General features: G+C 64.6%; 6 protein-coding genes across 13 annotated transcripts; 3 read left to right on the top strand and 3 right to left on the bottom strand.

The window, feature by feature from the left end:
- The first annotated feature begins 52 nt into the window (after positions 1–52).
- On the top strand, positions 53–1,203 carry ARL16 (ADP ribosylation factor like GTPase 16). The gene is made up of 5 exons (XM_027717104.2): positions 53–147; positions 247–302; positions 382–495; positions 608–723; positions 860–1,203. Exons 1-5 carry the CDS (start codon positions 63–65, stop codon positions 1,029–1,031), a joined length of 543 nt encoding a protein of 180 aa, XP_027572905.2. The 5' UTR covers positions 53–62; the 3' UTR covers positions 1,032–1,203.
- Positions 1,204–2,747: 1,544 nt separating this feature from the next.
- Positions 2,748–10,162, bottom strand: TMC6 (transmembrane channel like 6). Of its 3 annotated transcripts, none has more exons than XM_039390329.1 (20): positions 9,725–10,162; positions 8,918–9,008; positions 8,721–8,839; positions 8,271–8,402; positions 7,998–8,156; positions 7,777–7,882; positions 7,582–7,678; positions 7,240–7,494; positions 6,772–6,962; positions 6,552–6,690; positions 6,245–6,400; positions 5,912–6,087; positions 5,682–5,763; positions 5,262–5,359; positions 5,018–5,107; positions 4,796–4,871; positions 4,410–4,543; positions 3,889–4,065; positions 3,626–3,704; positions 2,748–3,494 (listed from the first exon to the last, which is right to left on the bottom strand). In XM_039390329.1, exons 2-20 carry the CDS (start codon positions 8,971–8,973, stop codon positions 3,423–3,425), a joined length of 2,394 nt encoding a protein of 797 aa, XP_039246263.1. In that variant the 5' UTR covers positions 8,974–9,008; positions 9,725–10,162; the 3' UTR covers positions 2,748–3,422. The 3 variants fall into 3 exon arrangements, with proteins under 3 accessions (XP_039246263.1, XP_027572876.2, XP_039246262.1); XM_027717075.2 differs by having other exon boundaries at positions 2,748–3,064; positions 3,416–3,494; positions 8,918–10,162; XM_039390328.1 differs by having other exon boundaries at positions 8,918–10,162.
- On the top strand, positions 9,928–11,220 carry SYNGR2 (synaptogyrin 2). Its single transcript, XM_027717078.2, has 4 exons — positions 9,928–10,066; positions 10,260–10,497; positions 10,732–10,871; positions 10,973–11,220. The coding sequence occupies exons 1-4, from the start codon at positions 9,959–9,961 to the stop codon at positions 11,168–11,170; spliced, it is 684 nt and encodes a 227-aa protein (XP_027572879.1). The 5' UTR covers positions 9,928–9,958; the 3' UTR covers positions 11,171–11,220.
- A 1,189-nt stretch (positions 11,221–12,409) lies between these two features.
- TK1 (thymidine kinase 1) lies at positions 12,410–15,304 on the bottom strand. Its single transcript, XM_027717089.2, has 7 exons — positions 15,212–15,304; positions 15,037–15,068; positions 14,832–14,945; positions 14,658–14,751; positions 14,243–14,332; positions 14,039–14,158; positions 12,410–13,928 (listed from the first exon to the last, which is right to left on the bottom strand). The coding sequence occupies exons 1-7, from the start codon at positions 15,275–15,277 to the stop codon at positions 13,773–13,775; spliced, it is 672 nt and encodes a 223-aa protein (XP_027572890.1). The 5' UTR covers positions 15,278–15,304; the 3' UTR covers positions 12,410–13,772.
- A 321-nt stretch (positions 15,305–15,625) lies between these two features.
- On the top strand, positions 15,626–18,295 carry AFMID (arylformamidase). Of its 5 annotated transcripts, none has more exons than XM_039390258.1 (11): positions 15,626–15,705; positions 15,795–15,885; positions 15,964–16,068; positions 16,144–16,192; positions 16,291–16,436; positions 16,515–16,587; positions 16,867–16,964; positions 17,121–17,214; positions 17,389–17,518; positions 17,736–17,840; positions 17,955–18,295. In XM_039390258.1, exons 1-11 carry the CDS (start codon positions 15,676–15,678, stop codon positions 17,982–17,984), a joined length of 951 nt encoding a protein of 316 aa, XP_039246192.1. In that variant the 5' UTR covers positions 15,626–15,675; the 3' UTR covers positions 17,985–18,295. The 5 variants fall into 5 exon arrangements, with proteins under 5 accessions (XP_039246192.1, XP_027573278.1, XP_039246193.1 ...); XM_039390259.1 differs by having other exon boundaries at positions 15,638–15,705; positions 17,136–17,214; XM_027717462.2 differs by having other exon boundaries at positions 15,638–15,705; positions 16,351–16,436.
- A 396-nt stretch (positions 18,296–18,691) lies between these two features.
- On the bottom strand, positions 18,692–21,395 carry LOC113986079 (probable low-specificity L-threonine aldolase 2). 2 transcript variants are annotated; one of them, XM_027717478.2, is made up of 8 exons: positions 21,199–21,395; positions 21,009–21,092; positions 20,646–20,734; positions 20,209–20,394; positions 19,914–20,051; positions 19,566–19,758; positions 18,878–19,243; positions 18,692–18,785 (listed from the first exon to the last, which is right to left on the bottom strand). In XM_027717478.2, the coding sequence occupies exons 1-7, from the start codon at positions 21,263–21,265 to the stop codon at positions 18,906–18,908; spliced, it is 1,095 nt and encodes a 364-aa protein (XP_027573279.1). In that variant the 5' UTR covers positions 21,266–21,395; the 3' UTR covers positions 18,692–18,785; positions 18,878–18,905. The 2 variants fall into 2 exon arrangements, with proteins under 2 accessions (XP_027573279.1, XP_039246169.1); XM_039390235.1 differs by having other exon boundaries at positions 18,878–19,198; positions 21,199–21,361.
- Positions 21,396–23,339: the final 1,944 nt, after the last annotated feature.

Genomic DNA, 23,339 nt, shown 5'->3' on the forward strand with positions numbered 1-23,339 from the left:
CGCGGCCCTTCCGCTTCCGGCTTCCGCCGGGGCGGGGCCGGTTCCGCCGGGGCGGGGCCGCGATGGCCGCGGGTCGGCCCCCGCCCACGGTGCTGCTGCTGGGGGCGGCGGGCGGCGGCAAGAGCCTCTTGGTGCGGCGGCTACGCCATATCCACCGGGCACGGGGGCACCGGGGGGGACCGGCGGGGGCGGGGGGGTCCGGGCAGCCCCTTCCCCTCCTCAGCGCGAGTCCTTAACGCGCGGCACAGCTGAGCGCCGAGGAGCCGGCGGGGCTGGGCGAGCCCCCGGCCACGCTGCCCACGGTAGGCAGGGCCCGGCGGGGCCGAGGGGCGGCGGGGGGCGGCGGGCACGGCCGCACCCAGCCCAGCGCCTGTCCCGCAGGTGGGCACCAACCTGACCGACCTGCGGCTGCCGCGGAAGGTGACGGTGCGGGAGCTGGGCGGCTGCATGGGCCCCATCTGGCCCAGCTACTACAGCGAGTGCAGCGCTCTTCTGGTGAGCGGCACCGGCACCCCGTGAGATCTCCCTCCTCCGTGCCCTGCTTTGGCCCGGCGCCCGGGGCTGCCCTCGGCACACCCGCACCCCGCTTTCCCTTCTCCCCCTGCAGTTCGTGGTCGATGCCTCCAACCCCACCCAGGTCTCCTCGTCCTGCATCCAGCTGCTCTCCGTCCTTTCGGCAGCGCCGCTCGCCTCCGTGCCCGTCCTGGTGCTCTTCAACAAGATGTGAGGAGGGGGATCAGCTCGGAGGGTGGGGCTGCTCGGGGGTAGCAGCTGCACTTTGCTGCACTTCGTGGGCTGTAGACCCCCAAGCTGGGAGCTGTAGTGGTGGGCTAATGCAGCTCCCCTCTCCCCACTGCAGTGACCTGCCCTGCTACATGTCGCTGCTGGAGATGAAGTCACTGTTCCGCATGCAGGACATCGTGTCCTGTGCCACGCAGCCCATCACGATGCTGGAGACCAGTGCCCGCGACGGGACCGGTCTGGCCGATGTCCTGCAGTGGCTTCGGGCCACCCTTGGAAACCCCCATTGACCCCGACCCTGCCAGGTGCCTGCAGCAGCCCAGGACAATTCTGTCACCAAAGGAGGTGGCCAGAGAGCAGCTGCCTTGTGTGGTGCTGGGAGCTGGGCCTGGAACAGTGTCAGAGGCTGGTGACAGACTGTATCCCCGTGGGACTTCACAGTAAAACTCTGACCAAACTGTCCAGGCTGGTGGCTGCCCTGTGCTTGGGAGGAAACCTCAGGCTTTTGGGGAAGGGATGAGCAGAAGGCTCAGAGGCCAGACCGTGCTGGCACCTCTGAGCACAGGAGGGGTTGCTGCAGTGGGGCTGGGGGCTAGGGCAGCATCTGAGCTGGGCTAAGCAGGGCAGGGGCTGGTAAGGCTGCCCAGGTTGGAGACTTGAGTGCATATGGGGCTCCTGCCAGCAGCTCTGGCCCTACAGGCATCATGCCAGTCCAGCCACAGTGGGGTGACCTGGGGAAAGGTGTGGAAGGACTGGGGAACCTGGGTGGGTGTCAGGAGCTGGGGTAGGTCCACTGACAGGGATGTCTCAGTCAGGGATGTCTCACAAGTTGTAGCAAGTTCCAGCCCGTGGCTGCTCCCCAGCACTCACTTGGGCTCAGAGAATCTCAGAACGGGTCAAGCTGGAAGAGACCACAGAGGGTTGTCTGGTCCAACCTCCATGCTCAAGCAGCGTCATCCCAGAGCACATGGCACAGGATTGCATCCAGATGGTTCTGGAGTATCTCCCGTGAGGGAGACTCCACCAGCTCTCTGGGTAGCCTGTTCTGGTGTGTGGTCACTGCAGAGGAAAGAAGTTCTTTCTCATAGAATATCGTAGAATATGCTGAGTTGGAAGGGGCCCATCAGGATTATATTCAGGTGGAATTTCCTGTTGCCTCTTATCCTATTGCTTGGCACCCTTGAGCAGAATCTGGTCCATCCTCTGACACCTCCCTGCAGATACTGACAGACACTGATGAGGTTCCCTCTCAGACATCTCTTCTTGAGGCTGAACAGGCCCAGCTCCCTCAACCTGTCCTCATAAGAGATGCTCGAGTCCCTTAATCATTTCTGTAGCCTGTGGGATCTGTTCCAGGAGCTCCATGTCCCTCTTGTCCTAAGGAGCCCAGAACTGGACACAGCACGCCAGATGTGGCCTCACCAGGGCTCTGTAGAGGGGCAGGATCACCTCTGTGACCTGCTGGCAATACTCTTCTTAATGCATCCCAAGAAGGGCTGGGGCTGTGTGCAGGCCCCACCCCATGCCCACACCTATGACCAGTGTCTGTCCATGACAATAACCCACCCTGTGCCTGCGCTGACGGCCCGGCCTGGCCCAGCTGCCTCACCCGGCGGCGCCAGTGCCAAGTCACGGGGTACTGGTGGCTGCCTGTGCCTGGCACACACAGTGGCACATCCTGCCCTGGGCCTGTCAGTGCTGTGGCATGGGGCAGCTGCTGTCCCAGGGCCTGGGGCTGCCAGCAGTGCGCCATGGAGGGGAGCAGCTCTCGGTGCCGGGGGCTGCAGACACTGCCCACAGTGGCTCACAGGGCGGCAGTGGCCCTCGCTCCAGCGGTGTGGGCTGAGCTGTGCTCTGCCCTGGGCAGCCAGATGGGCAAGCAGGCGGTGCTGAGGAGTCTGAGCACACCCTGACACAGCTGCTGAGTCACCACCACAACCAGCGCTGACGCACCAACCCCACCTGCCTGCTTCCAGCCCAACAGGTCCAGACACCAGCCAGAGCCCTCCTGTGCAGCAGCACTTTAATGGGCCAGGTCAGCCTGAGCCCATGGGGTCCCTGCTCAGCCCAGCACCACAGTGGTTCTTCTGAGTCCGTCTTGCCAGCTGGTGCAGTGTGTGTAGGGCTGCTGGGGTGGCCCAGAGGCCTTTTTCGTGGGACTGGGATCAGACAGCTGCTCTCCTGGCGAGCCAGGCACAGGGCTGGAGCTGGGTCAGCCCTGTCAGTGCCTGGCAGCTCCCAGTTCCATCCTTGCTGCCCCTGGACAACGTGAAATGGGCTGCAGGTTTCTCCATCCAGAAAGCTCTGCTGTCTCCAAAGGATTCTGAAAACAGCCCAGGGCCATTCTCCATGGGGCCAGTGTGCTGGTAGGGAGGAGAGCTGAAGAGCTGTTCTCTGCAAGCAGTGACCACCCACAGAGCAGGGCTGTGCTGGTGAGGCAGCCCCACTGCTGTGCCCTGGGGTGTGACAGCAGTCCTAGTTCTGCATGTGCTGCATCCCAGCAGCTCCAGGCAGCAGGAGCACCTGCATCCCTGTGCCATGGCATTCCTATTGACATGCCTCAATGGGTCCTTGGCCACAGCAAGCAGGGAGGATCTTCCCCAGCATCCTCTGGTCCTGCAGCTTCCAGCACAGTATTGTGATGGACAGATCCAGCCCTTCATGCCAGCCTTACCTGGGCCTCAGGCACGTCTCTCTCGCTGCTCATAAACGGAGTGAAGCTTCTGCATGAGAAATATCTTATCTTCCCCCTCCTGCAACAACAGAGCCGTGGGACAGCTGAGTGGCAGTGCTGCCAGGGCCAGAGCCTGAACTGGCAGTCCTGGGGCTGGACCAGGCCTGGAGCAGCCAGGACGGGCAGGGACAGGGCGCAGCGCTCACACACCTTGGCGATCTGCTCCCTGAGCAGGCAGATGACCCTCTGCTGGCCTCTCACCACTTGGATGTAGAAGTAGATCACAGCTCTGCAACAACAGGAGGGGATGGTGGCAACTGGGCAGGAAGCTGAGGAACACTGTGCTCCTGGCACCAGGATGGGGCACAGGGCTCTGGATTGTCACCCCAGCTCCCAGCCCTGCTTAGGGCCATGACAGTGGGACCCTCAAAGCAAGGCCCAGGATTCAGCCTTGGGCTTTGGTCCATACTCACAGGAGGGCCCCGGACGTGAAGAACAGGAGGAAGGTGTTCTCCACCAGGTGCTGGTGGACCCAGGCGAACCAAGTGATGTTGGGGTTGGACTTCTGCAGCACTAGCACCCAGCTCTTCCCTGATTTGTAGATGGTTTCTAGCCCCCGGAAGGGTCCGCACGTTTCTGATGGCTGCACCCTGAGCAGACAGACCGACGGGGTGGTCAGAGCAATGGGCGGCCCAGCAGCCGCTGCCCCCAGCCCAGGGCACTGCCTGTCTCAGACATCCAGCCCTCCTGGGACCCAGCCTCACTGTCCCCAGCATCCCCAGGGATCTTCATCCTTGTGTCCTGCACCAGGAACACCCGTGAACAGCTGGAGGAAGTGGGCACAAGCCAGTGGCTGGGTAGCACCTCCCTGCCTGGGACAGCCCCTCCCTGGGGCTGGGGATGTTGGGGTTGGGGGGCATGGTGTCTCCAAGCCCCTCCATCTCCAGGCTGCCAGGGGTCCTGTGCCCCAAGCCATGGCCTGGTGGGTACTCACGACCAGATGGTGTAGGAGAGGAAGATGGTTGCACCCAGGAAGAAGGGGAAGCACAGCAGGGTGATGAAAATGGTGCTCATATGCGACGCTTGCCAGGGCTTGCTGGGGGACTGGCAGTTCCGCATCAGGCTGGTCTGTGAACAGGGAGCAGCATCCTGTGGGCTGCCAGCTCCTGAAGTGTGGCCCCCACCCTGCTGTCCTCTCCCTCCTACCCACTGGAAGCCAAGTGAGCTTGGACACCCTCTCCCCAGCAACCTCTGCTCAGTCCCACCAGGACGGGGCTGCTCTGTGCAGCAGCGCTGCTGCAGCAGAGGCTGGCACTGGCAGGGCACAGTGTCACTGCTGTGTCACCAGTGGGGAACTGCAGGGGGCAGAGGGAATCACACCTTTTTGATATAGAACAGCAGCAGCAGCTTCAGCATCTGCACGGCCGGCAGGAGTGGAGCGAAGAGAATGCCCAGCCTGGGAATGGGGGGAAGACGAGCTCGCCTGGGTCTGAGCCCCAAGGGAGCCAGTGGTGGGCACAGCTGGGGCACCCACGGGGCTCTTGGGGAACACCAGGTATTTGCCAGCAGAGGAAGGAGCCACATCAGGCAGAGACATCTCACCAGGTCAGGGTCTGCCCGTAGATCAGCTCCAGCACATTTCGGGCAATGTCAAACTCGGGCCTCTGCCTCAGCCTCTTCTCCAGGATCAGCCTGGAGAGGAGCAGAGCTCTGCTTCCACACTGCCCAGGGGGACCCTTGCACCCACCTTCCCACTCCGATGTGGCAGAGCCTGGGCACACCAGAGAGCTGGGGCCATGCAGGGATGCAACACCGGGGGGGACACACACATCCTGGGGCACATTACCTCCACACCAGCTCCCCAAAGAGCGTGTCCAGCAAGGTGAATATGAAATCCATCACCACAAAGCGATAAAGGTCCTGCCCCACACATGTCTCCCAGCACTAGAGATACAAGTAAGGGTGGCATGCAATCACAGAATGCTTTGGGTTAGAGGAACCCTAAAGCTCATCTCATTCCACCCTCCTGCCATGGGCAGAGACACTTTCCACTAGACCAAGTTGCTCCGAGACCTGTCCAACCTGGCTTTAAACACTTCCAGGGATGGGGCAGCCATAGCTGCTCTGGGCAAACCTGTGCACAGTGCCTCACCACTGTCACGGGGAAGAATTTCTTCCTAATATCTAATAAGGAAGAAACCCCCAGTTCCTTCCATGGCCCCATGCTGAGCCTGGCCCCTCACGGCCCCAGGACAGCAGTGCTGACCTCCTCTGTTGAGCAGACAACACTCCGGCTGAGCCACTGGAAACACAGCAGGCTGAGGACCACCATCTTCAGAATGAGGTTCCTGGAGAGCAGGAGCAGGGCCAGGAGCCCCTGAGCCCAGGGGAAGGAGGGGCCAAGCCCCACAGACAGGGTGCCTGGCCCCAAAGCGTCCCCCATGCCACAGGTGGGGGTGCAGGACTCTCCCTCCACCATAGCCCCAGCCAGCCCACCTGCAGATGGCCACGTAGACCTGTGTCACAGGGGAGTCCTGCTTCTCCCACATCGCCAGCAAGTTGTACAGGTGGGGCATCAGTGCATTGAGGAGGGATACCACGAGGGGCAGGACCAGCAGGATGGCTTCCTGCTGCCACCTGCCACTGCCCTGTGCTCGCTGCTCCTGCTGAACCTGGTGAGCAGGTACTGTGGTGAGCACACGGACTTGGGCAGCCAAGCATCCTTAGGGAAGGCAGCAAACATCCAGGCCAGGAGAAGAGCTGCCCCTGCCTCCCTCCCCGCTACCCCTGCCACGTCCCTCCAACCCCAGGGCGAGGGCTGGCACTCACCACATGCATGTGCTTAGACAAGTGGTGCACAGCCAGTGTGCAGCCCAGCACCGAGCCCAGTGCCAGGGTCCAGGCCAGGAGTACCACGATGCAGTGCCTCAGGCGCTGGCAGAGGCTCTGGGAGTGGGAGCGGGAACGCTGCTCTGCCAGCAGCTCCTGGAAGAGAGCAGTGCCAGAGCTGCCAAACCTGCTCCGTGTCCAGAGCAAGGGTCTGTCCCACTGCACTGTGGCAGGACCTAGAGGGATGATGGACAAAGCGCTGATGCAAGAGTGGGATTGGGGGTGTTTGTATCACCCAGCTCCTCACCTTCAGCTGGGTGCAGAAGTTCTCACACTGCAGCTTCACTGAGCGCCTCTGGATCACCTTGAAGTCCCAGGCGCAGAAGACTTTGGCAGCCAGGTCCCCCAAGGAGCTTCCCACGCTCTCCCGAAAAGAGCAGGACACGCTGCATTGAGGGAGAGGGCATCAGGGATCAGGGCTGGGTGAAGGGGGAAGGCTGGCAGTGCCATAGGTGCTGCTGACCCACCAGTACACCAGCAGGATGCAGGTGACGAGGAAGGAGACCCCAACGCTGAACAGGTAGGCCAGCGGCATGTTGTACGGGAACGGGGGGGCTGCGGGGGGGCACGCGCTGCCCTTGGAGCCAGGGGTGCAGGGGTCATTGAGGGTGACGTTGCTGTAGTAGCCATAGTACAGCAGTGAGTGTGTGAAGTAGCCCTGTGGGAAAGCACAGGATGTGGCCCATGGTGACCTCGGCGGTGCCTGCAGCTCCCCACCCAGCCTGGCACCTCTGTGCCAGCCCCGGGGACAGAGTCCTAGGCTGGGGCAGCACCAGGCACCCCCTCTGCACCCACAGCACTGGCAGTCCTGGGGCCCAGCTGTGCAAGGGCAGCGACTGGGGCATCACTGTGGTGGGGATGTGGGGCTGCACCCCAGGCCTGGAGCAGCCCCTGTCCCGGGCGTGCCCGGGCCCTGATGCGTGGGCTGTGCTTACCGCTCCTGTGAGGAGCTCCAGGCCGGTGAAGGGGGGGGGGCTGGCCGAGGGAGGGGGGTACACAGCCTGCAGGGCCACCACGAAGGCCAGGAGGATGAGAAATGAGAAGAAGTTGAACATAAGGAGCGTCTTGAGGAAGAGGAAGTAGGAGAGGACGCTGGAGCCAAAGCGGCCACTGATTTGCTTCAAGGTGTAGTGCCAGGGCTGCGCGGTGCGGAGCAGGGAGAGCAGCCTGTACCAGAGACCTCGGCAGCCCTGGGGAGAGAGAACCTGGGGAGAGCACCAGAGCCAGAGCCTGCACTGGAGCCCCTACGTTGCTGTGCAGACCGCGCCCTGACTTACGAGGCCGACGTAGACGATGGACCATCCACAGGGCGAGGAGGGGGCCCAGTGCTGGGCATGCTGCCTCAGGAGGCCCCTCTGCCTGTTCACCTGCCGCCTGCCCAGCAGAGAGGAGTGTCAGAGGGTACCACAGGTCCCAGGATGGCTCTGGCTGTGGGAGCCCTGCCTGGTCGGGGCTGGTGCAAGGGGACCTACCGGAGGGTGCGTTTCTCTGCCAGGCTGATGGGCAAAGTGAGCAGCATCTGGCTGCGCTGGTAGGGCGAGAGGCTCAGCAGCTCCTTCACCAGCAGGCTCCACTTGTCTGGGGCACAGGGGGCTCAGTGGGACACGGCTAGCCACATCATGGCATGCCCTTCCCAAACTCAGAACAGGGACAGTGCCTGGCACTGCCTGCTCCTGCTCCAGGGGACCCTCACCTTCCAGCGTGGCCCTGGCAGGGTCAGTGTCCAGGTCGTACTGCCGCAGGCTGGGCCGCGCCGCACGGCACAGCTGCTGCAGGGGCGGGCGGCTGCTCCGGCGCCGCAGCCGGGCCGTACGGTTGCAGTACTGGGAGATGATGGCCCCGAGGCTGCGTCCTGCAGGCCAGAGCAGGGCAGGGTTTGGGTGGCCGTGGGAGAGCAGGGTAGGCGGGAGAGCTCTCTGAGAGGCTCTGGGGCCTGGAGAAAGGCAGGAGGGCAGGTGGCACCTACCGATGGTGCGGCTGGGCATGCTGGCCAGGATCTGCAGGGAGGCGGAGGAGTAGCCAGGGCACTGCTCACCCTGCCCTGGCTCTGGCCAGGCCGCGGCACAGGCGTCTGGGGGAGCCAGGCAGGCCGGGGACTCTAGGAGGGGGAAGGCAGGATGCAGAGTGCCCAAGGCTCGTCCCTGTATCCCCACTGCTCTGCTCCAGCACAGAGGCCAGGTGTGTGTCCTGGTATGTGCTTCCCCCAGAGTACCCCCTACTCCAGGGACACTCTTTATGTCCCCAAGAGCTGCTCTGCCCTACTCTGCCCTGCACCAGCCAAGGCATCAGCAGGTTCCTTCAAGGCTTTGGCCACAGCCATGACGTGTACCCCAGCCGGCCCAAGCAGGGTCAGGGTGGGTGGATGGCCCTGGGCACACACATTGCCCTCGGCCTGCCCTGGCTGCAGTGCTTTTACCTCTGTCCCTCTCCTTCATCTCCAGCTCCAGACCTGCCTCGATCAAGCTGCTCTGCTCCAGGATAAGCTGGTGGAAGGAGGTGTGCAGGGCTCTCTCGCTGTCCGGGCTCGGCTCCTGGCTGCAGGGACACAGAGACCTCATGCCACTGGGGTGCAAGAGCAGGGGCACAGCGGGGCAGCGGGAGGGTCACACTCACCCATCGCTCTCGGTGCCCTCGGGGACGTGGAGGGTGATGGAGGGCGGCTGGGACATCCTGCGGGGCCGAGCAGGTCCCTCCGACACGGGCCCTGCCGCGGCGAGCGGACGGGCGTCAGTGGCCCCTGCCCCCGGTTCCCCCGCGCGCTGCCGGCCCGCTGGACGAGGATGGAACCGCAGCCACTGCGTGCGGGATCCGGGGCAGGCGGGAGCGCGCGGTCTGCGGGCCTAAACCCGGGACTAACCCCGGGGCCAACCCGGCAGCGGCAGGAAGTAAGAACGGGCGGATAGGGCGGTGCCGGTCCCGCGCGGGAGGAGCTCGCCCGCCGTCCCGGGACCCTCAGGGGCAGGGACGGAGCCTCCAAGCACCAGCCCCAGCGCACGGCTCGGGAGGGGTCCGAACCGGCCCCAAGAGGACACATGGGAGCACAGACTCCCCCGTGCTCCGCCGCCGTGTCCCCCCGCCCGCTCCCGCCGGTGTCCAGCGTCGTCTCCTTCCTCCCCTCCTCCACCAACCCTCGGGCTCCGCAACTCCCTCTGCCCCCGGAGCGGGCTAAGGCTGCTCGGGGCAGACGGCGGCTCCGGAGCTCCGCGGCAGCTCCCGCCCGCCCCGATACCGGGAACCGACGGGACGCCCCTCGGGGCTCCCGCCGCCTCCGCCGGGGCCGTGGGCCGGTGTGGGTGCGGATCCGCGGGGAGGGCGGGGAGCACCGAGCCCTGCCCGCCCCGCCGTTCCTGCCGTCTCCCGGTACCGGGCGGGGGCGGCGGGAGCCCCACAAAGCCCCTGTTTCCCCTCGGCCGCCCTCACCGGGACCCGCCGCCGGCCGGGCCGTGGGGGCGGTGCTGCCCGTCCCCGTTACACCGGGGCGGAGATAGGGACGGAGCGGGGCACCGGGGTGCAGCGCGGGACGAGCGCGGCCCTCTGCGTCCGGGCGGGGGAGCCCCGGTCCCGCCGGCCCGAGCCCGCCCCGCCCCAGCGCCACGGGACCGCCCGGCCCGGCCCTCCCGGGGCGGTGCCGCGCAGGAGCGGCGGCGGAACGCGATGGAGGGCGGCGGCAGCGGCGCCTACGGGGCGGCGAAGGCTGGCGGCGCCTTCGACCTGGTCCGTTTCGTACAGCAGCCGCAGGTGCTGGCGCGGATCGTCAGTGCGGTGAGTCGGGACGGGACGGGGCGGGAGAGCCCCGTCGGGACGGGCCGCGGACGGGCCGGGCCCTCCCCTGGAGCCCGTCCGGGCCCGCCTCCCCTCCGCCCTGGCCGGTGTCCCCGGCCCGTCGGGCACGGGCAGCCCCCGAAGGGCCTCCCCGTCTCGGTGCCGCCCACTGGACACCGGCTCCGCCTCACAGATCTTCGCCCTGATCGTGTTCGCCTGCCTGGTCGGGGATGGCTACATCAGCACGCCCGAGGACTCCCATCTCTTCTGCGTCTTCAACCACAATGAGGACGCCTGTCGCTACGGCATCGGCATCGGCGTCCTCGCCTTCCTCGCCTGCATCTTCTTCTTCATGGTGGACGTCTACTTCCCCCAGATCAGCAACGCCACCGACCGCAAGTACTTGGTCCTGGCCGACCTCGGCTTCTCAGGTACCGTGGGCGCGGGGCAGGGCTGTGCCTCCCGCCGCTGGCACAATGGCCGCCTTGTCCCGTGACGTGGCTGCCGGTGCCTGGCAAAGGGAGTCGCTCCCGCCTGGCACGCTGCCCGTCGGCCACGAGCTGCTGCTGCTGCTGCTGGGCGTCCTGAGGAGTGACTGCCCCCGGCCGGGTGCCTGCACCGGCCTGCACGGTGGAGCAGGGTCTTCATGCTACTTGCCCCCACAGGTCTCTGGACCTTCCTGTGGTTCATCGGGTTCTGCTTCTTGACCAACCAGTGGTCCTGGACATGGACTGAGCAGGTGTACATCGTGGCAGACTCTGCCCGTGCTGCCATCACCTTCAGTTTCTTCTCCATCTTCTCCTGGGTGAGTGAACCACCCTGCCCTGCTTGGGGGGAGCGTGGAGGGGCCCCCTATACTGCACAGTGCAGGACAGCCCTAACGCTGCCGCCCCCTCCTCTCTGCAGGGCCTCCTGCTGACCTTCGCTTACAAGAGGTACAAAATGGGGGTGGAGGACTTTGCTCAAAGCTATGTCGACCCCACCCCAGAGGTTTCGACTCCCTACTCCAGCTACCCCAACATCAGCCATGAGAGCTACCAGCAGCCGCCCTTCACCCACACGGCAGAGGCCCCGGAGGGGTACCAGCCCCCCCCGGTGTACTGAGCCCCGGCTGGTGCCTGCGGGTGGCTGTACCAGTGCAATTCCTTCTGTGGGGTGGGAGGGAGGGGCCTGCGACTTGGAGGGGTGGGAGGGTGACGGCTGCTTTGTGTGAAGGTGACCGGGCCTTGGCATGGGGCACAGGAGGGGCCTGGTCCTGATGCTGGAGCCAAGCTCCCTGATGAGGGGTCGAGAGCCCCGTGTGTGGTGGGTGATTCGGCGCATGGTGGTGATTTGCAGCTGCTGGGTGAGCCCTGCGGCTGCGGGAGGGTGGGTGTGCGGGCAGCCCTGGCACAGCTGAGCCTCTGCCCTCGCTGTGGTGCCTTGGTGGAGTGTGTGGTTCACACCCCCCTGACCCTGCCCCGGCTCTGCCCCTGTGACTGCTGCCCTGGCCTGTCCTGGCCCCAGTGCCTTTCAGCCCTGCTGGCTGCGTCCTCCCAAGTGCTGTCTCTTGCTGCTGTAACACAGCCGGGCCTGGCTCCCGCCTGTGCCAGCTTTCAGTGCCTTCCCCGCTCGGCTGCTGCTGGGTGAGCTGTTGCCAAAGCCCCCCTTGTCTTCCTCTGATGCCGCACTGTGCCTTCTCCCAGCCTGCACTAGAGCTGCCAGTGCTCCCGCGGTTTGGGATCCGGGGGAGCGGTGAGCGCTGGGATCCCTCAGGAGGGCCAGGGCTGCTCCAGCTGAAGAAGGTCCTGGAGCGCTTTCTGTCCCTTGCTTGCCTCCCCCATGAGCGCTGCCTCTGCCAACACGAGGCTGTGCTGCCGTGCCCTGCCCACGGCTCCCACCTGCACTCCGGCTGCCCTGGGTGCCGCAGGGCCGCTGTCTCAGGTTGTGTTCGCTGCTGTGCTATGGTGAAGCTGTTCCTGGTGGCCTGGTGCGGGCTGTTGCTGCTGGGGCTGGTGTTCAAGTAGTTGTCACTGTAAGGTTTGAATAAACTTTTTCACCGAGCCACCATGTGCCTTTTGTCTCTGGAGAAGGGGCTACTGCCCTCTCCTCCTGAGGGCTGGGGGGTGCCAGGCGAGGCAGTGGCGGCACAGCCCCTGCCAACTGCTGCGCTGCAAACAGCACACTCATGCTGGTGGCTATTTTTAGGCAACCCTCCTCCTGCTCCTCGATCCGAGCAGAGCTCCAGTGCCAGCCCTGCGAGCGGCCCTCCTGCCCTGTGACCACTCCAGTGACCAGCCCAGGCTGCCTCACTGGCCACAACCAGGAAGCTTCTGCAGAGCACTCTGGTAGAAAATGCACACAGAGGTTCATTAAGTTATTTATTAACCTGAAACAGCAGCAGCAGTGCCTTCCCTAGCTCCGAGAGAAAAGCCCAGGCCTGGCACTCGAGTACTTGTGAGTACAGTTGTGCCCACTGGTAACATGGGAGGAACAGGGGGAGTTCATGTGGCTCTTGGAGCCTTCCAGGGCACAGGCAAACAGTGACCCTGCACTCACACGTGGAGATCTGGCCTGGCCAGAATCAAGAACTACTGCTTGGAGCCTGTGGATCTCTTCCAGGGAAAAGCACTTTTGCAAGGAGTAAGGAACAAAGCCAACAACCTTCCAGAAGCTGAACCAAGCAAAGGGGGAAGAGGATCCTTCAGTCAGCTTAGAGCAGAGGAACAGTCAGCCTCGAGAATTTTGGAAGGCTCAGGAGGGAGCAAGAGACACAACTAAAGTAAAGAACCAGCCCTTCAGATCAGAGCCCCTTTGCCAAGTAGCTGGACCTTCAAAGGAACAGTCACCGAAATCTGGGAAGATGAAACCCTGAGCCTCTAAACCCCTCACAGGTAATGCAGCACCAAAATGGCAGCACCAATCTTGAACCTGAGAAAAACTGCCCTGAATTTTGAGTAGGCTCTTCCTGGGACCAGTTCTTCCAAAGGACTCTGTCACAGCCTGCTAGACCACCGCCAGCCCTTTGAAGTTCAGTGGCTCAGAAGAGCCTGCTGCCAGGCTGAGTTGGGCCTGCCTTTCCCCTCTTCTGTTTCAACAAGAATTGACAAAACAGTAATAAAAGCGAGAGTGTCAGCAAATGGAGAAGCCAAGGCCCTGCCCAGGGCTGGGCTGTCGCATGTGTCAGTTTAAAAGTTGTGCCACAGCTCTGTGACAAGAGACAAATTACCTCAGACTGTTAAAAAAGGAAGTGGGTTCAAAATACTGTACAGTCTCAATGACTGTACATTGTCTTGAGAAACCTGGAATTTAGCAAGAGTGCACAAGAGAGAAGAGCTGCATTCACAGGCACCAGAACCAGCACCAGTGCCAGCCTGAGCACACACAGAGCACTGGGAGAGCTGGCCAGAGCCACGGCGAGCAACCAGAGCCCTGCAGCCTAGCTCGCCATGGACCGAGCCAGGGCCTGTGTGTGGCAACATCGCTAACTACACCTGTCTCTCTCTGTGTTCTGAGACTGGAAGTCACTCTCATCAGGCTCTCGCTTCAGCTCTCCCCAGCATCAGGCCTGGTGGATCCTCCGTGGCTGTGGTGCTCGGTGTGGGGGGCAGTGGAGGTTGGGCAGGGAGGGCTGAGGCACTGAACAGTTCACTAAAAGCACGGGGAAGCAGATCCTGAGCCCATAGGCCCTGGCACTGAGCTCTCTTCCCCTCCATTTTCCCAGCAGTCAAGTGAAGATCTTCCGAATGGCAGCTGCCTCTTGCTGCCTCAACCCAAGGGGCATGTTTTCCTTGTTCTCCAGCCCAGGCTGCTGGGGCCGCTTGCGGAAGTAGCAGGCTCGGCACACAGAGTGGTACTTGTCAGCTCCTCCAATCACTTCAACCTGGCAGGAAAATTCGGAGGGTGACTCTGCAGAGTTCAGCTTCCCTGAGGGGATCCTCTGGACCAGCAGGACTGGAAAGCTGAAGCAGTTTCTGTTCCAAGGGAACTCACCTCCCGCTCTGCTCCCAGCCTCTTGGTGTAGGAGGCCTCCCGGAAGCACTCCATGCACACGGCATTCAGCTTCACCACGCTCTCCGCCAGCGGCACGAGGTTCAGGATGCTCCCGAAGGCCTGTGCAAAACAGTGTAGGAGGTGCTGCTGGGTGGGTTCTGTGAGGGTCCCAAAGCAGCTGCTGTACCAAAATGAGTGTTATACCTTTCTCTGGAAAGTCCCATCCAGAGCAGCAACGATGACTGTTTTCCCGGCATTGGCCATTGTCTCGCAGAACTCCACAATATCTGGGAACTGGAGGGGGCACAGGCACAGCATCAGGAGGGAGCAGGGGCAGCTCTTGGCTCTGGATCCTGCAGTGCATACCCAGACAGCAGCACCAGGAACAAGGAAAGTCAGAGCCACATGCCCTGTCTTTAGAATGGACTCCAGTCCCATGCCATCGAGGACTACAGGGAGGGAGGGTTTGACTACAAACACAGTCCAGCTGGATCAAACTGCCCCAGGGCATTTCTTTCCATCTCTTCCTACAGAGGACTCAGGCCTTAGTCTGCACAGGGTGTCCTGGGGAGCCTGTGTTCCCCAGAGCGCCCCGAACCCCCTCCAGCTGTGCACTTACGAACTGGCCCTCGTCGATGCCGATGACGGCGGCGCCCAGCGCCTCCTGGTACACATCCCGGAGGAGCCCGGCGGGCACAGCTTCCATGGTGCTCCTGCGGGCAGGGAGGGGGTGAGCCGGGCAGGCCAGGCATCCCCGCGGAGGGGGGGTGGTCCTCCTGCCCCAGGAACTGACTTGTCGTGTGTGGAGACCCCGGAGGAGCTGTAGCGCGTGTCCTTGACGTACTTCACCAGCAGGCACCGGTACTGGGCAAGCTGGAACCGCCGCACCCGCCGCATGAGCTCCGTGCTACGAGACACTGTGTCAGCGGGCACCGGCACCGACCCTCCCCTCGCACCTCGCCTCGGGCCTCGCCCCGCGCCCCCCGTCCCGGGCCTACCTCTTCCCGGAGAACATCGGCCCGAAGATCACCTGGGGGCAGAATGGTGGGTCATCGGACAGCCCCGGCCCCGCCCGGTGCCGGTGCGGCCCCCGGCCTCGCAGCCTCCCCAGCCGGGTGCCCTGGGATGGTACCTGTCCGTGCCCCCCAGCGCGGTGCCCGGGCGGTGCCGTACCTGTATCTGCCCGCGGGGTCGGCTGGGCGAGCCGGGGTGGACGCCGGGCACCGTCAGGCAGTTCATGGCGGACTGACGGCCAGAGCCCGCGCGCGCCGCTCCGCCGCGCCAGCGCTGGCCAATCGGAAGAGGCCCCGCGCCGACGCGCCGCCGTGCCAGCCAATCGCGGGAGGGCCCGCGCCGGCGCTCCGCGATGCTGACCAATGGGGCCACGGGCGCCAAAATTCTTATTTTCCCCTGAGCGTCGGCACCGCCTTTCCGGGCCAGGAGGACCAATGGGAGGGGCCGGACACGCCCCCGGCCCTGGCCCCGCCCCCGAGCTCTGGCCCTGTGCCCGAGCCCCAGCCTCGCCTCCAGGGTGGCCAATGGGAAGGAGTCGGCCCCGCCCCCGCGCTCTGGCCCCGCCCCCGGGCGGGGAGGGGGCGCCGGGTCTGGACGGGACCGGGCGCGGGACCGGACGCACCATGGGCGGGTGGCGGGACATGTCCGCCGAGGTAGGGCCTGGGGGCAGGTAGCGCGCGGTTCTCTGCCAGACCGCGGGGTCTCTCTCGGCCCCCGCTGCAGCCCCGTTGCCTCCTCGCAGGCGCTGGAGGACCAGTACTCCCCCAGCCGCTGGTCCCCCCGCCTCGACCGGGACACCATCATCGACGCCCACCTCGCGGTGACGGCGGCAGGTGAGGAGCGGGGGACGCCGGGAGTGGGGGCTGCGCTCGGTGCCATGGCCCCATGCCCCACCGCTTCCTGCCCTGCAGGAACCGAGCGGGCCCGGGCCAGCGCCCAGACCTCGCTGCACGTCCCCTATGGCAAAGGGGACGGGGAGAAGCTGGACATCTATTTCCCCACGGACCATTCTGGGAGTAAGTGACAGAGACGGTGAGGACAGGGGTGGGCAGGGGTCGGATCCTCTGCTCACCCCCCACTGCACTGTGCAGCCTTCCCGGTCCTGGTCTACATCCATGGCGGATACTGGCAGTGCCTGAGGTGAGGTGGGATCCCTTGGGAAGGGACTCCCCTTGCCCACCCTTACTGACTCCCTTCTCCTGACACTGGGACTCTCTGGGTACGTGGGGTCTGACCAGTCCCCAGCTGGCCCCCACAGCCCCTGGCCCCCACAGCCTGTCAGCGTCTCTCTTCCCCAGTAAGGACGAGTCGGGGTTTGCAGCCCCCCCGCTGGTGTCGCAGGGGGTGGCGGTGGTGGCGGTGGGGTACGACACAGCCCCCAGAGGTGGGTGTCACCCTGCAGAGGCTGTGGCCGCGCGCATGGCCCGGCGCCCTCTGACCCTGCCCTCTGCCCTCTGCCCAGGCCACATGGACACTATGGTTCTGCAGGTGCGCCGCAGCCTTGCCTTCCTGGTGGAGCAGTACCCTGAGATCAGGTGGGCAGCTCCCGGGGGGCTGATGTGTGAGCATGGCTGGGGGGGCAAACGAGCCTTGCGCCAGGACAAAGACTCCAGCACCTCAGCCCAAGTGCTGGGCAGTGCCTGCAGCCCCGATCCTATCACTGCACAAGGCAGCAGCTGATGGATTAGGAAACATCCGAGCTGCTGTGTTCAGGCGTGCTGCCCCCTCTGCCTGGAGCAGGATGTCCCTAGGTGTCCCCAGGTGTCCCTGCCAGTCACTCCCTGAACTGGCTGCTCACGGCTCTCTCCTTCCAGAGGCATTTACCTGTGTGGGCACTCGGCAGGGGCCCACCTGGCAGCCATGGTGCTGTTCACAGACTGGACGGAATTCCACGTGGTGCCAGATATCAAAGGTAGGGTTGGTGTATCCCAGTGCAGAGGCTGGAGGAGAACCGGTCTCTGCACTTGGAACAAGGCTGTGGGGCTGTGGAGCCGAGGGGATGAGCTGCCCAATGATGAGGTCCCCAGGGTTGTGGGAGCCACCCAAGCTGTGGCCTCTCACTTGCCAGTGCCTCTGCCTTCAGGAGCAGTGCTGGTGAGCGGCGTGTACGATCTGGAGCCCATCCTGCACACCTATGTGAACGATGCTCTGAACATGAGCCGGTGAGCCTGCACACTGCAGGGACAGCCACAGGGACAGGGCACAGGCAGGCAGACATCAGTGGCTCTGTGGCCGCTCTGCGCCTGTGCCACCCCCTGGCTGATGAGCCCAGCCAAGGACATGGCTGCTCTCGGAGCGAGGGGCTGTGTCAGCTGCCACTGCGGTGACTCCTGCAGGGAGGTGGCCCAGAGGAATAGTCCCATGCGACACGTTGCCCCGGCGGTGCCAGCGGCCTGTGAGGTGCTTGTGGTTGTGGCCCAGCACGACTCCCCGGAGTTTCGCAGGCAGTCGCAGGAGTACAGCCAGGTGAGCTCCAGCAGCGCCCTGCCCAGCTCCATGGGAGTGCTGCTCCAGCTGGCCCTCGCCAGTGTGTCCAACTGGGATGAAGAGCTCGCATGCTGGACCAGAGTGGTGCTTCTGGCTTGGGGAAGGACACCAGTCCTTGCCAAGCTGTCATTCCTGCTGCCCTGTGCAGGGCAGGTGGGCGCTGAGGTCCCTCCTGCCAGCACCGCTCTCTTTGCAGGCCCTGCGTGCAGCCGGCTGGTCCGTCTCCCTGCTGGATCTGGCCAGTGTGGATCACTTTGATGTCATTGAGAAGCTGTCGGAGAACAGCTACATCCTCACTCAGGTAGGCAGGAGGGCTGTGCTGAGACAGATCAGGTGGGTGCAGGGCTGGCTGTCACCTCCCTGTGGGGAGGAGCAGGGCCAGCTGCTGCTCACAGGGCTTGGTTCCTCATCCCAGGTCATTCTGAACATGATTTCAAGAGCATGATGGCATGTTGAGAGCAAACAGACAGGGACCATGGCCCTGCATGACGGCACCAGGCAGCCAGTGTTCCCCTTGCCCATTGCCTCCTTGCTCCAGCACAGGGTGGCCACTGCCTCAGACCCCCCTGGCCCCTTCTGCTCTGCCCAGCCTAGGCTGGTGCCCCTTTCCTGGGGTCTTCCTGCCTTCCTGCCTGCCAGAGCATGAGGGGCTGAGGGCTGCAAGGCTCTGTCCAGACAACTGGTTGATGAAGATCATTCCCTCAGTGTCCTTTAAAATGCATATTGTCGATACAAAATAAAACAAGAATTACTGTTGCCTGGGGTAGCTGCTTCCCAGGGAGCCAGTGAGTGCACACCCAGTGTGACTACTGCTGAGGGAATCCCTTCTTCCAGCACAGAGTTCTGGGCTGCAGACTCACTGACCCAGAACATAACAGAGAAGCCTGGGGAGCCCACCTGTGGCTGCAGGACTGGGATGACACAAACCTCTGGGAATGGGGGTGACAGAGCCATCTAAGCCAGGCTGGGCTCATGCTCCTGGGACAGTCCTGGCCAGACACAAACCTTGGCGCTGCTGTGCAGTGACTCTGGTCCTCTGGATGAGATGCTTCCATGTCCTCAGGAGCATTTGTCCCTCCATGGGGACCTTGGCCGAAATGTCCCTGCTGCAGAGGCAAGAGAGCCAGGCACACTTGAAACACCCCGCACAGCCACAGTACTGCCAGAAAACATTTATTTTGTGCACTGACCACCCCAAGGACTGGGGTCTCCCCCAGGCTGGGCTCACCCTGGTTTGTCAGTCTGCCTGTGGGGACAGATGATGTGCTGCAGTCAGCTGGGAACACACCTGGAGCACACAGGGGCTGGTCCCAGCCCCTGCACTGTGGGCTGGCCTACCTGCTTCAGCGGGGGGCTGGGAGGATGCTCAGGCTCCCCCTGTGCCCAAAGGAGTCGGATGCAGTCCCAGGGCCAGCTTCTCCTGACACTTCCTGGCAACAAACTCCAGCTTGCTCCTTGCGAGCTCAGTGTCGCGGGCCGAGATGTCGCGGTGCCAGACGGCGCGCACGGTGTGTGCCGACCAGGGGAGCAGCAGGACGCTGACAGCCTGCCCGGTCTCAGCCACCTCCTCTTCGCTGGTGGCACGCAGGTGATCGCAGAGCTCGGCAGGGGATGGCCAGGCCCCCCGGACATTTACCATCACGATGTTGGTCTCCACCGCTGCCAGGTTAACAGAGCAGAGAGGCAAGTCCAGCACGTGGATGCCTGTGGGAGGCCGGGGTGGTGGGTGCGAGCCCACTGCCTGGCTACCTGGGAGAGGCTACCTGCCCCAGCCATGCCCCAGGTCCTGGCTGAAGGGGGGCCCTTTACCCCACCGTGTGGTACCAGGGTCATTGCGGGCACCACGGGGATGGTCACAGAATCACCCCAGCACTCCAGACAGGTGAGGATCCCAGCAGCATCCTCACCTGGCAGGAGACCCAGCATGACCGTTGGGGGATGGTGCCTGAGCCAGCACTACCCCAGCAGTGCCTGGCAGTGCTGGGTGTGCCGTTACCTCCTGGCAGGCCGAGGGGCCCTGAGGTACCTTCTGCAAAGCGCCGGGCATTGTCGTGGTCTCTGTGCAGCGTGGCCTCCGCGTGCCGCAGCCCGAGGAGGGCAGCGGCCGCCAGCACTCCCGCCTGCCGCATCCCCCCGCCCAGCAGCTTCCGCGTGCGCCAGGCCTCGGCGATGAACTCCCTGCGCCCCGCCAGCACCGCGCCGGCCGGGGCGCCCAGGCCCTGCAGAGCACCAGTGGGGTCACCCCTGCTGCCCCTCTTGGGGACACATCCAGCCTGCCAGGTGTGTTCTTAGCACAACGCCTGCAAACAAGGGCCAAGCTCCAGCTTGCGCTGCCTCCCGCCAGCCCTGGGGACCCCTCTCCACAGAAGCACACCTTGGAGAAGCAGAGGGACACGGAGTCACAGTGCTGGGCGATCTGAGCAGGCTCCACACCCTGGGCCACCGCCGCATTCATCAGCCGTGCGCCGTCCATGTGCACCTGCAGCCCGTAGTGGTCAGCGAGCTCACGGACCTGGGGGCACAGGGGCAGCTGGTCTGAGATGGACCCCTGGGGCATCTTGTCCACCGTGAGCTGCGCTCTGAGCTCCAGCGTCCCCAGAGTGTCAATGTGCTGGGTCCAGCTGCTCATGTCAGGCAGGACTGTGCCAGCACTGTCCGTGGGCTCCCACCTGCCTGAGGTAGGTGAGGGGCAGCACCCGGCCTCCTGCCGAGCTGTGCGTGTTCTCCAGGCAGATGAGCTGAGGGCGTGGGTGGTACCGGCTGCCGTGGGCCTCGCGGATGGTCAGCTCCAGCTGGTCCAGGTCGAAGGTGCCGTCTGGCAGATCTGGCAGGGCTTGGGAATGGACACCGGCAACCTGCAGCCAGGGCGGGTAAGAGCACAGAGCCGACAGGGGGGTTCCAGCCCTCTGCCCCTCTGTCCCCTCCATCGGGTGTGCTCAGCCCCTACTCATGCACAGCCTGTGGTTTGGGACAATCTGGGTGATGCTGTGGCAGTGGGTCCTCTGCCCAGCCCAGCCCTGGCAGCCAGAGGAGGGCAGCACATGGCCGCCCTCCTGCCCCTGCCTGCACTGCCACCAGTGCCACCGTGCCCGCCCTCGGTACCCACCTGTGCGGCCCCACCATGCTCATAGAGGTGCAGGTGGGCGTTCTGGCCCAGGAACAGCTGAGTCCCCCTCTGCTGGCAGTGGCACATCACTAGGGGAAGAGGGGCCGTGAAGGATTGCCAAGGGCAGCACCCCACAGCTCTGCCCTACCACCCCACGACTTCCACGGCAGCAGTGGGGCTCTGCCCCGGGGAAAGCAGAGGGGGCCCCGGCCCCAGCAATGCTCTCCAGGGGAACGGGGCTCTGGGGACCCGAGAGGCGCAGGGCTGTCCGGGCCCTCCACACGTCCCACGGGACGGGGGCACCACCTGCCCCCGGAGCGGGCCTGGGGGCGCGGGGAGCAGAGAGCGCAGCCCCGGACTCACCAGCAATAAGGTTGGCCATGGTGGCCGTGGGCACGAACAGAGCCGCCTCCGTCCCCAGGGTCCCCGCGGCCCGGCGCTGCAGCTCTGCGGGGGGACACGGGAGTCCTGGGGGGCTGGCGCTGGGGGTCCCGGGGCGCCGGGAACCCCACAGGTCCGGGGACCTCACGGAAAGTCCGTCCCCTCCGCCCACCGTTCACCGCCGGGTCCTCCCCGTAGTCGTCGTCGCCCACGACGGCGCGGGCCATGGCGCGGCGCATCCCCGCGCACGGCCGGGTTACCGTGTCGCTCCGCAGGTCCACGGTGCGCGGGGAAACCGCGGCGGGGCGGGGGGGCCTCCGCGGCTGCGACCCCCCGAGCACCCCCCTGGGCCAGGGCAGCCGTCCGTGCCGCAGCACCGCCCGCATCGCCGGGACCGCCCCCCGCAAGGGCTCCCGGGCGGGGGCGGGACCGCCCGGCCCCCGCCCCGGGAACGGGGCAGGGATGCCGTGGCGGCGGCACGGGGCAGCAGTCCCTGCGTGGGCACTGTAGAGCCGTCGTCCCTCCATCCCCCACCTGTGCGCTCGCCTCAGCCACAGTGGCGCTGGGTGACACGGGTGGGGGACCGCCCCAGCCCCGCAGTCTCCCGCGGCTTCACCAGGGAGCCCCATCTCTCCTCGCTTCACCGGGAGCCCCATCCTGGGCGCCAGGGGGGATCCGCGAGTCTTTCCATGGCTGAGCGAGGATGCTTGCGGCTCCCGCCACGCTGTGCCGCTGCCAAGAGGGCTGGCACGGGGTCACCTGGCTCCAGCTCTGGCTGTGTCTGCCCTGGCAGCAGCCGACACATCACCTGGTGGCACCGAAGGTGGGCTGGCACTGCACCGGTGCTGTGGGGTCTGTGGGCAGCTCCGCAGTTCTCAGCGCTACCTGCCTCCTCTGGGGGGACCAACCGGCCTCTTGGCAGAACTCTGCACTGCCCCGGAGCAGGAGGGCATGTGCCCAGTGCAGCAGTGAAACCCCCCTGCCTTTCCCTGTCAGGCTGGACTGGCTGGGCTGCATCTGCCTCGTGCTGTAGATGGGGAGGGGGGCACAGCTCTGCAGAACCTGACACTTTCTCCTGACATTTGCAGGGGATCAGCAGGGCAGGTGCGTTCAGGTCCCCCCTTCCCCTCAGGGGCTATGCTGCCCAGCCCTGCCCACCTGTGTATGTGCCACATTCCAGCCACCTGCACCATGGCTCCTGCCATGCTGCTGCCTTCTCCCTCCCTCTGCCCCACCACAGCCTTTGCCCTTCCCAGATCCCCCATCCTGAGCCCTGCAGCTTCCCCACCGGCTGCCCTGCCCCTGCCTGCGCCCCTGCCCATGGGGCCTCCTCCCTCACTGCCCCCCTCGCTGTCAGCCCCGCAGATGAGTGAGCCATAAACAGTCCTTCATGAGACATTTTTCACACGCAGGGCCACATGTTAACAGTTTTTCTTTATTTACTGCCTCCATTTCCTCTTTGTTCCAGGAACTTGTCCTCCAACTTCAAGCTGCTCATGATTAGGCAAAAAGGCCTCTAATCTCCCCGATCTGATTTACCGTCACTGAGAGCAGACGCTTCCCGTTACTGGCCCTGGACCTGGAAGCATGGACAGCTGAGCTGTGCCGGCTGCCGAGCCCAGCCGAGCCTCCCCAAAGCTGCCCCGCCGCACACACCGCCTTCCCAGCAGCTTCCTCTTCCAGTAAGAGCTGGGCAGCACAGCCGGTCACGTCACAGGTGAAGGGCTGGGGGGAAGAGCAGCTGTGGGGCCCTGGGCCAGGGACCCCTCCCCATGCCTGGGGCGGCTGCCCTAGAGCAAGGCGGGCTTTGGAGCTGCTTTCTCCACTTGGAAAGGCTCGGTGGCTGGAGCATCCCTCAACATGGCCTTCGCAGCCACTCACCCATCCACTCCCACAGTACCTAGTGGGGTGACTGGTGGCCCTGGGGTGCCCACAGTGGGGAGAGCTCCCATGCATCCTGGCTGTCCCTGTGCGTGACTCCAGCAAATGCTGAAGAGTGGCTTCAGAGAGCTGAGGGACAGCTCAGGGCTCTGTGCTGTGCAGCCCCCATAGCCCAGGCAGGACCTGCAGCCAAGCAGGGGCTCCTTCACTAGGAGGTGGCCACATCCTCTGCAGGACCGTGCAGCGTGGCTGGGTCTCCTCTGCAGAGCCCCTTGTCCTTCAGCCCCATACCTTTCTCTGGGTCTCTGGGCTGCAACCTCCCTCGAGGGTCTCCCCTCACTATGAGCACACACAGAGAGCTCCCCCATCTGCACAGGGCCCAGTAGGGCCAGGGTGGGGCTTGGTGGCCATATGTGGGGCAGCCAAGCTGAG

Source organism: Pipra filicauda, unplaced genomic scaffold (assembly GCF_003945595.2).
Source record: "Pipra filicauda isolate LSUMZ 115617 unplaced genomic scaffold, ASM394559v2 scaffold80_size11013439_pilon, whole genome shotgun sequence".
Lineage (NCBI taxonomy): Eukaryota > Metazoa > Chordata > Aves > Passeriformes > Pipridae > Pipra > Pipra filicauda.